The following is an 11,043-nucleotide window of genomic DNA, read 5'->3' as shown; positions in this document are numbered from 1 at the left end:
ATACAGGTGATATTGCTCATGAACTGAGTGTTAAAGGTAAGACAGGGTCATACTTTAGGTTCAAAAGAGACTGATAATAGAACTGATTTGGGAGATAATATAAAAAGTTCTGTTTTGTCATGTTAAGTTAAAGAACCTATTATATATCCCAGTAAATATGTGTTTGAAATGGTCACTGTGACAGAGAAACAAGAAATTAAATGTCATTTTAAATCTCATGAAGCTGGTTGAGACCATCCAAGGAGAGAGTGTCACGAAGAACAGAGTGACCAGGACTAAACCCTGAACCTGACATATTTACAGGTGAAGGAGATGACAGCAAACATGACTGAGGCTTAAGAGAGAAAAGAAGAAAGCCACTTTGTATGTCTCAGAAGCCAAAATGTTATTTCAAGGAAGAAGTAGTCATTTGCACTGACCTTTGCAAAGAGACCAATTCAGATGCAAACAGAAAAGGCTTTTTTAAGTTAAGAGACAGTACAGCATGCTGTCTTTTTTATTAAAAGAGGGAAGAAAACAGAAGAAAGGGAGGTTATAGTAGCAAGTCATTGAAATGGAGGAGGATCCTGAAAAGAAGACAAGATGCCTTAGGAACAGCTTACTTCACCCATTTTAACAGGAAGAAAGTGTGGACAGAGATGTGGGGATGCTGGTAAACGAGCCCTAGAAGGAAAACATCCAGCACTCCTCTGATGGCTTCTTTTTCCTCAGTAAACAACACAGTATGACTGGGGTGAAGCCAAGGGAGTAAGTAGTTTTTTTCCATAATTTCTTATTGTAGCTAAAGGGAGATTTCCAGTAGATGAGCTAATTTTCATAGTAATTTTATTTATTTATGTTTTTAATTTATTTTCTTCATTGACCCCTAGAGAGAGAGGGAGAGGGAGATAGGAACATCGATGAGAGAGAGAACATCGACTGGCCGCCTCCTGCATGCCCCTCACTGAGGAGCAGGTCCACAACCTGGGCATGTGCCCTGACCAGGAATTGAACTGGCAACCTCTTGGTGCAGGGTCGATGCTCAACCACTGAGCCACACCAGCCGGGCTTTCATAGTAATTTTAGAAAAGCCAACTAAATCTACACATTTGAGTGTAGCCTAAAGGAGAAACATCCCACCAATTTTCATATAGTTACTGATAATGTTTCATTTCATGTTCTAAGCACTGCTGAGAATACAAACAAATATCCTTTATTACAAAACAACATATAGTTGACAAATCTAAGGACATTTTTAAAATAAAATATTTGTACCTGAGATTTTTCTAGGAGATCAACCAAGATAGGAGGCAATTCTTCTGCATCCAAGTATTCAAGCAATTCCCCTTCTTCATAAGGCAGTCGAATGGTCTCAGAATCTTAAATAAAAAAATGTTTCTGAAAATTATGAGGCTCACAGAAAAGTTTAGGTACATAATGTAAATGACTTCAAAAAATAAAGAGAATAAAACCAAAAGGCTTTCCTAAAGTCCTTCTTTATGCATAGCTTCTAAGTGAATCACTTTCCATATTGCTAAATTGTACAGAATTATAAGACAAAAAGGAGAAAACTGCCTAACATTTCAGGGAGAAACATCTAGCATAACAATCACAATACAATCATAGCCAGCAGCACGATAATCAGAATATGACAAAATCCCAGCGTTTGGTAACTGAAAATTCCTTGAAGACTCTTATCTGGAAATCAACAATAATTTGACACCTAATCTGAAAAACGGTCATTTATAGAACAAAATTCTCTTGGCTTACCATTTTACAATTATCTACACAAGAAAAAATTAACCAAGGAGTTCCTTGTAGAATTCAAAGTATCATCGTATCAAATTTTCTGATGGCTCTTTAGTGAAATCTAAGATTATTTGTATTTTAAAACTCTACTCTCATATTCACATTAATAAAAATAAAATGGTAATATATGTAAATTGCTCAAAAGACACTAAGTCTGCTTAATTTTGAAAGTTTCAAACTCAGTATAATATGAAAGAAAAACATCTTAAAATATCTTATGCTATCTTAAAATATTAATGGCAACAGCAGTCAAGAAAATTTTGACATTTAACAATTACATCTTTTACAATTTACAATGACATGTCTTCAATCAAAACACTCCTCAAATGCATATTTCAGGAAGGTTAATCATATTAAAGATAATTTCCAATATTCTAACAAAATGTCATAAGTGGGAAATTTGGAATCAGTCTTCTCTATCAAGTTATCACTAATCTGAAGGACAGACACTGAGCAGGCGGAAAACACTTCTGAAAGACAGCACCTTCCTGCAGGCAGAGGGCTTTAGTGCCTGCTGCCCTCTGCAAGTTCTTACCTGATCCATTCTTTCCCCTGAGCATCAAGGAATATCCCTCGTTTCCTGGGTACAGGTTGACCACTAAACATGACAATGTTTCTTGCATGACAAGCTTCTCTAACAAGTTCACATTTCTTCTTAATTTCTGCTTTAAAAAAAAGCAGAGCTCATGAAAATAATCTAGCATAATCTTAACAAATAATACTATGACTTAACAAAAACAGACCTGAATTAATCTGTTGGTGCTCACTCCACATTACAATGCTGAATATATATGGAAGAGTCACAAACACTATAGCCACTAAGAGAACATCGGAATGTTCAACTCAAAAATATCTTGCCCTGGCCAGTTTGGCTCAGCGGTTAGACCATCAGCCTGTGGTACAAGAGACCTGGGTTCGCTAAGGGCACGTACTTGGTTGCAGTTTGTCCCCGGCCCTGGTTGGGTTGTGTGGGTGGCAGCCACTCGATGTATCCCTTTCACATCGATGTTTCTCCCTCTCTCTCTCTCTTCCTCTCTCTCCCTCCCACACTATCTGCAAAAAATTAAAATTAAAAAAAAAACACATTAAAATATATATATATTTCATTGCTAAGAGGAAGTGGGAAATTAAAGTAATTTTCTGTAAGTTCAATTTATCTATTCTTTAGAAACTAGATGTATATTATTTTTATTACTTTATTATTATTTTTTGTTGTTTTGTTTGTTTTTTATCCTCACCCGAGGACATTTTTCCATTTTTTGTTCAGATACAGTGGGAGGGAGAGAGAAGAAGAGAGAGAGAAACATCGACGTGAAAGGGACACATCGAGGTGCTGCCTCCCGCACAACCAACCAGGGCCGGGGACAAATTGCAACCAAGGTACATGCCCTTAGCGGGAACCGAACCCAGGTCTCTCTGGACCGCAGGCTGACGCTCCAACCGCTGAGCCAAACTGGCCAGGGCTATTACTTTATTATTAATGTGAAACTTATTATACACCAATTATACCTCAATAAAACTGACACAAAACATACTGTCAGACTTATGTATAGTTTAACAATGATTTTTCTCCTAATGTGAAGATTTCAAAGGTTAGATACTAATGGAATTTCACTGTTTTGTCTTTTTTCCAACCTAAAAGGTAAAATGATACTAATTTTTAAGTTAAAGACAGGTAATAGAAGCTCATAGAGCCCTTTAAGACCCTTACAACCTAAGGGTATGATAAAAAACAAAAAATCTATTTCTATTACATTTCGACTGCACATATTTTTATGCTAAATAAAAATAAAATTATTTAACCTGAAGATAAACTAATTTTTGACCAAATTCACCTTTTATTACCACAACTAGTTTTTCTATATGCCCTATAATAGCTTTAACTTTCCAGTGCAAATCACCATGATTTGCTCTATCTTCAGTCTATAAATAATTTCTCAGGAGGGAAAAGACACAAAGAATATGCAAAATGGGGCAAAAACGGGTTTACAGGTGTTTATATGGAAAATAATACAATTCATAAATAATAATACCATATAAGAATAAACTCACATACTTGCAACTGTAAACCTACTTTTGCCCCACCCAATATATACAGTGGCCTTGCTTCATCTGACCTCCCAAAGAGACCTCTGTTACTCAGTAAACACTGTTTCCCATCTCCTACCTAACGATGTGATTTCCACCTTGTAGCCACAGCTCTGGGTAAGCTGTAACACTGGCTAGAATCTGGCTGGAAAAGATGTTCTCTCACTCACAAAAATATAATCAGTATCTGCTTCAAATGTAACTCCTTCAAATTTCTCTCTTCCTCTACATTTCAAAAGCCGTAACAATATAAAAAATACATACTTACCTTAACCTCAGGCTCTTTTTCACATTCTTCAATATATAAGTCATAAAGTTTTTGAAATACAGATTTTCTAAAATTTAACAAAGACAATATACAAAATAACATAAATATAATAATCATGGTAAAATAAATGTTACTTTCCCCCCTTTTTTTTCAATTTCCCAAAGATTGGGGGTGAAGTGGATATGGTAGCTAACATCAACTAAGAAAGTTCTAATATATGCAAAGTACCTATAATGTAACATTTCTAGGACAGTGTCTATTCAGAATGCAATAAATGGTGGTACTTATGTCAATGAATCTAATATGTCACTTATCAACTAAGTATTCTTACCTTCCACTAGATAGGTATTTCCTTTTAGGAGGTCTCTGTCGGGCACTTTCAATGACATACTAAAAAAGAAAAGTTTATGAAATAGTTTGCCTTTGCTTAGTGAATGAACACTGTATTAAGAATATTTAAAACACACACAAAGTCTATAAAACAAGTCTACAAAGGCTATTCAGTCAGTCAAGTCTCTGATTCCTACTAAATTATACCTTGTAGAGAAAACTAACTTCTAAAAAGGTTACAAATAAATGAAATTTAACACAACATTTTATTGCTATGATATAAGCAATATTATGTATTTTTACAACAGTGATTTCTTTCACAGGTCAAAAATATCCTCAGTATGCTTAGGATATGCACAGCGTATCCAACTGCAAGGCTGTGTATACTTTTCAGCTATATCCCCCTTGAACTGCGCATCTAGAAAACTTGTCAGAACAGGAAAACATGATTCTAGAAATTCTGTCCTTTTTAAAATATTTATTCTGCAATATTTTTTATGCTACAGCATCATTATCTGAGGGTTTCAATTTACAAATGGTTCAAACATCACCTAGTATTTTTATATATTTACAAAAAAATTTGCATACTTATCCTAAAAAAATGTTCATGCACTCCTTTGACAACCAGACAAAAGTCTCTTAGAATGAGTTCTGTCAATTAAGGCAACACTGTTTCAGCACACAACCTGTCACTCACCTCCGCACGGTCCAAAGCCAGTTCTAAAGCTTGCTGCTGTGAAGAGTGAATAGTGCATTTGGGAACATTAGTTATTTTCAAAAAATATAATTTAATATACACAACATTTGTAATTAAGTTTTAAGTGCATTTAATTTTCTAAAATAAGTCTAACATATTTTCCTTTTATTTCTCTTCTCCACACCCCCACTGTATGCTCTCTATATATTATAAAGAAAGAACATGGCAGTCTTAGGCACCTGATTATGACAACAAATTAGATAAGAAATGCTAAAATCGCCTTTCCTGGTCAGGACTTGAGGCTGATGTAGGGCCATGGGCTAGATATAGTAACTACTACCATTTTATAAACTGTAATTTCTTCAACATTCTAAGAGAACCAACCATTCAGTAAGACATGCTGGACATCAAGTATGCAATTCAAGTAAAGCAAAGATAAAACTCTCCTAGTCTAAGAATCCTGAAAAATGGAGGTGTTATTATGTTGGCACCTAATATCAACTTAAAAATTCCTATTAATGCAGAAAATTTTTAACATATGCTTTTAGGTCAGTGCCTATGATAATGTCTCATTATCATGTTTCAATGATTTTAAGATACCATAAACTATAAGCATACATCCAACATTAAGAAAAAAGTGCCACCAATTATAACTGTAAGATGGCATTGACTCATCATCAACTCAGTAATAGTAAAATGTAAAAGGAATGCATCTCAGAGCTGATAAAACACAGTATGATTGATCCACGTATGATTTAAGATCTACTAGTAAATTCCCATCCTGCACCCATTATTTGGAGACCCTTAGGCAAGAGGGAGGAAATAAGTAGATAATCTCTATCTTCCCCATCTGTGTAGCTTCTTTTGTAAGGACACCTAAAAATAAAAAGTACTAGGTTTTAAACAAAATTAAGCAAATATACCACCAGTGATTTATCTTTCCAGTTTTGTGGTTACTGTATTTTTCATTCTCAATGATAGTCACTTTTAATTCCACTGAGAAGGCACAGAACTGTCATTTTTTTGTTTACAAGATCTAAATTTTTATGATTTATTTTGTACATGCCAACAATTCAACCTACCAGGTTGTATGGGGTAAAATCTCTCAGCACCCATCAAAATCCCATTAAAGTGAAGAATAAATATTGCCAAACTTTGGAAATCATGGAAAGGTTTAAGTGACCCTGCCACCCTAGCCCTAAGAATGACAAAATCATGATTACAAAAACAGCTGGCCCTTTCATTTAGACTGCAATAAAAAACAACCCACATTAGCAAACATCTAAAATGTAGTAAATAAAAAAGTCTGAAATATGTCCTTTCAAAAGATTCAGTTAAAATAAATTTAAACCAATTTATTTTTTAAAATCTTACAGGGATCAGATTCCCAATGAAACTGGACAAGATGACATTCCTAAGTATAAAGTGTTTTCCAGCACAAAAACATAACTCTAGATATATGCACCTGACAAATACATAAAGTTCTTTTTAATTATTTTGAGCATAAAACCTTAATGTTAAGGAATGGTTTTTAATTTGTTTTATTGTTGAGAATATTAATGGCCACCATTTCCCCCAATTTCCCTCCTCCTCCCTCCACCCCCCCCAGGCCTTCACCTCTCTACTGGGTCCATGGGTATATAAATTCTTTGAATAATCTCTTCCCACCCTCCTTTCCTGAAATCTGCCATCTGTTCCACGTTTCCATGTGGATCTATTCTGTTCGTCAGTTTATTTTGCTTCTTAGATTCCATATATGAGATCATGTAATATTTGTCTTTCTCTGACTGGCTTATTTCACTTAGCATAATAAACTCCAGGTCCATCCATGCTGTCTCAAAGGGTAAGAGATCCTTCTGTTTTTAACAACCGCACAGTATTTTTTACAATATTCCATCGTGTAAATGTAACACAGCATTTTTATCCTCTCCTCTACCAATGTATACTTGGGCTGTTTCCAGATCTCAGCTATTATAAATAATGCTGCTATCAATAAAGTAACAATTTCACTTCTAAAATAAAAACTTCAAAAGGTTTAGTGAGATATACCTACATATAAATACAATCATCATTTATACAATACCACCTTCAAATACTTTAGAAGGAAATGATTCGCTAATTTGGATGCAAACATATAAAGCGAGATCTGAACCTCACTGCAACAGCTCTACTTTCCTTAACAGAGCACAGGTAGAGGCAGATCCCGAAAGGAGAAATACATGTTTTCTGAGGTTAATTCAACATGGTGGTCAAGTGTTCATTTCTTCTCGTACTGTCACATGCTGCTGTTTCTTTAAAACATTCGAAAGTTTTTCCCCTTCAACTTTTTAACGGCAAAAGTTAAACGCCTAGTCTAATAAGTGTGTTTAGTGACTGTAAACCAGTCAACTGAAATATGCCACTAAAAGACTAAAATTGATGTCAAACCAGCTTACATTTCTTTAAAAAAATTTTAAAATCTAAATTAGGAGGAACTTTAAAATATGAGAAACCCCTAAAACTACTTCTATTTACACCCATCCTCCTTGCCAACGATTTGAACTATGGTAAATATAAGTACATATTTTTCAATATTCCACAAAGATAAAGACAGGTGATTATCTGTATAACCTGGATACAATAATCTTAACATGGAATTAAGAGATGAGCCTCCTATTCTGTGAAGATTTTGCATAGGATTACTAAGTAATTTCCCACTTAGGGAACTCAAACAGGAGACAAGGATTTTTATACCAATAATACAGATATTTTTATGGAGATAAAGGAAGAGAACAATCTAAAGCACAAATATCAACATACTAAGCTGTAGCTTACCATTGTGGTATGAAATAGGGGTCCAAAAAGAAAACTTAACTGCGTTGATGAAGTAGGGTGAAAATCATGTCTTTAGTATCAATTTTATAGCACTGTAAAAGCAAAAACAAAACCCTCTATTAACAAAAAGCTATCAAGAGAAATGAGATAAATTAGTAAGTAATAAGAAACATTAATTGTGGTATGTTTTTCTAACACATTTTTTAATAATCAGCAACAATGAAATTCACGTATCACAATCTATCCATTCACTGTTGTCAGGCAAAACAGTTTGCAAGTCAAAATGATTACTCAAGCCCTGGCCAGTTTGGCTCAGCAGTTAGAGCGGCAGCCGGTGGACCAGAGAGACCCCGGGTTCGGTTCCCACTAGGGCAGTGGTTCTCAACCTTCCTAATGCTGTTACCCTTTAATACAGTTCCTCATGTTGTGATGACCCCCCCCCAAACCATAAAATTATTTTCGTTGCTACTTCATAACTGTAATTTTGCTACTGTTATGTCTTAGGCGACTGCTGTGAATGAAAGGGTCGTTGGACTCCCAAAGGGGTAACGACCCACAGGTTGAGAACCGCTGCACTAAGGGCAGTACCTTGGTTGCAGTTTGTCCCCACCTGGGTTGGGGTTGTGTGGGTGCAACCAGTCAGCTGATGTGTCTCTCTCACATTCATGTTTCTCTCTCCCTCCCGCTCTATCTGAAGATAAATGTAAAAAAAAAAAAATGTCCTTGGGTGATAAAAAAAATAAATTAAATAAAATGATAACTCACTTTCTTCAAAAACATTTACCATCCAAGAGAGAAAAGAACAAGTTGTTTTGAATGTTGCTGTTGCTGCTCTAGTTACTGTAACCACCTGCCCAGGGGTACAGCCGTCTGCACAGCGTATAGATTATACGTTGCACCAATGCGCTGATAACTACCCCAAACGCCCTGGGCTACGTTTCCAGTTGCAGCTCCCCTGCCTCCAGCCCTCCCCGCATCAAGCAAACTGGATACACTCCTGAAAAATCTCATCTCTCTAACACAAGGGTTCTCATCCTGGCTGCAAAACAGAGTAACCCTGGGAGCTTTTAAAAGTGGAATACCTGCCCGGCCAGTGTGGTTCAGTGGATTGAGTGTCGTCCCATGGACTGAGAGAGAGGTCCCGGTTCGATTCCCAGTCAGGGCACATACCGGGGCTGCAGGCTTGATCCCCAGTAGGGGGCGTGCAGGAGGCAGCCAATCGATGTTTCTCTCTCAAAAAAAAAAAAAAATCAAAACCATATTTTTTTTAAATTTTTTTTAAAAAAAAAAAAGTGGACTATCCAAGTATCACCCTCCAGTGATTCTCATTAACTAGACTGGAGAGGGGCCCAGGTATCACCATTTTGGAGCCCCCAAGTGACTCAGAGGTTCTGCAGGGCTGAAGCCCGCTGTCCCCTCCGCCTCCAGCAGAGACGCTGTGTATCTGCTCTGAGTGATGCAAGTAAGGCTCATTTCTCAGACTTCTTCACCTCCCTCCTGTAACCTGTGTCTGTCTCGGCAGGTGAGCTAAAAGCACATTTTCAAGGGACACAAAACAGTATTTTCCACGTAAAATTCTTTTGGTTTTGCCAGTTTAGGTGTATTAAAAAAGGGGGTGGGGGAGAGGGAAATTCGGGGGGGTGGGGGCAGGGGACAACAACACAGGACCAATCTAGGAATAATCATTAAAAAAACGGTTAAGACGTTAATCCTACCCTTCAAGAACTTATAGATTTATTATGAATTCCAGTTAAGATGAAAAATTTCTGACCAGTGAATCTAAAGATGAAGATACAAGTAAAATACGATGACTTTAAAATTAGATTTCTAGCCCTGGCCGGTATGGCTCAGCGGTAAGAGCATCGCCTACACACCAGAGTCCTGGGTTCGATTCTGGCCAAGGGCAGTACCTCGGCTGCCATTAGTCCCCAGCCCGGTTGGGGTTGTGCGGGTGGCAACCAATCGATGTCTCTCTCTCTCTCTCACTGATGTTTCACTCTTCCTCCCTCTCTCATTCCAGCTGTATCTGAAGATTAATGTAAAAAATATCCTCGGGTGAGGATTACAAAAAATAATAATAATAATAATTTCTAATGCTCCTCAGCCTTTTGCCTAAGATCAAGTGTAAACTGGATCTATCACTACATTAGGGGATGGGGGAAACTTAGTGAGTTTAAATTATTTAAGTATCACAGACAAAAACCAACTGCTACCACCTACCAACCACACATCACTGTGTCAGGACGTCCCTACACACCCTGAGCCCGTGAGAAAACCCTTGTAATCAACCTCTCGGGAGAAGAACGCACCCAGGGCCGGTGAATTTCCCACGATCACACTGTACTGCCATTCAAACCACTATGAAAAAAAAAAACAATTTTTGGTAACCTCACCCGAGGACATTTTCGCATTTGTCTTCAGATGGAGCAGGAGGGAGACGGAGGGAGGGAAACGTCCACAGTGAGACCACGTCACTGGTCGCCGCCCGCACGACCCCAACCGCCCCAACCGCGGGGACAAACTGCAACCGGGGCACGTGCCCTGCGGGAACCGAACCGGACTCTCCGGTCCACGGGCCGAGCTCGAGCCGCTGGGCCAGACCGGCCAGCGCCTGACCACCGTCCACCTTTCATCTTAGACTCTTCCTGCAACATCTTACACCCCTGGGCCCCACAATCAGCGCTCGTTACAGTTTGAAGGCAAAGCAGTTAAAATAACGCCGAGCCCCGAGCGCCGAGCCTGCCCCAGAGGCGGCCCGTCGCGTTCTCTCCCGGCGGTGCCCGTCTCTCCCACTCCCTTCCTCTCTCTAAAGTCAATAACGAAAATAATAATAAGACAAAGACCTGCTTCTGCTCAGATGGACAGTTTTCTTCTGAATTTGCTGGAGGTTTACATCCCAGTTTCCACCCAGCGCGGAAGCCTCAGCGCCTCCCACCGGGATCCTCGCAGGGGTCCCGCCGGCGGCGCCGGAAGCGCGCCCCTCCCCGCCCGGGGTCCCCTCGGCTCCCGGCCGCCGCAGACCCGCCGCAGACCCGGCCCCAGGCGGGAGGCCCGGGCC

General features: G+C 38.4%; 1 protein-coding gene across 1 annotated transcript in view; it reads right to left on the bottom strand.

The window, feature by feature from the left end:
* Window positions 1-10,442, bottom strand: part of SUPT20H (SPT20 homolog, SAGA complex component) — a 36,022-nt gene extending 25,580 nt beyond the window's left edge. The window contains exons 1-7 of the mRNA XM_036249922.1: window positions 10,295-10,442; window positions 7,986-8,077; window positions 5,172-5,207; window positions 4,476-4,534; window positions 4,145-4,211; window positions 2,324-2,450; window positions 1,255-1,358 (exon numbers count right to left, since the gene is read on the bottom strand). Of these exons, the coding sequence (XP_036105815.1) occupies window positions 1,255-1,358; window positions 2,324-2,450; window positions 4,145-4,211; window positions 4,476-4,534; window positions 5,172-5,207; window positions 7,986-7,988 (396 nt within the window). The 5' untranslated portion in view covers window positions 7,989-8,077; window positions 10,295-10,442. The remainder of the gene's footprint in view (window positions 1-1,254; window positions 1,359-2,323; window positions 2,451-4,144; window positions 4,212-4,475; window positions 4,535-5,171; window positions 5,208-7,985; window positions 8,078-10,294) is intronic.
* Between the last annotated feature and the right edge of the window lie 601 nt (window positions 10,443-11,043).

The sequence above is a fragment of the Molossus molossus genome, unplaced genomic scaffold (assembly GCF_014108415.1).
Source record: "Molossus molossus isolate mMolMol1 unplaced genomic scaffold, mMolMol1.p scaffold_m16_p_9, whole genome shotgun sequence".
Classification (NCBI taxonomy): Eukaryota; Metazoa; Chordata; class Mammalia; order Chiroptera; family Molossidae; genus Molossus; species Molossus molossus.
Note: the sequence above shows the minus strand (reverse complement) of the source record. Positions and strands in the feature narration are given on the sequence as shown.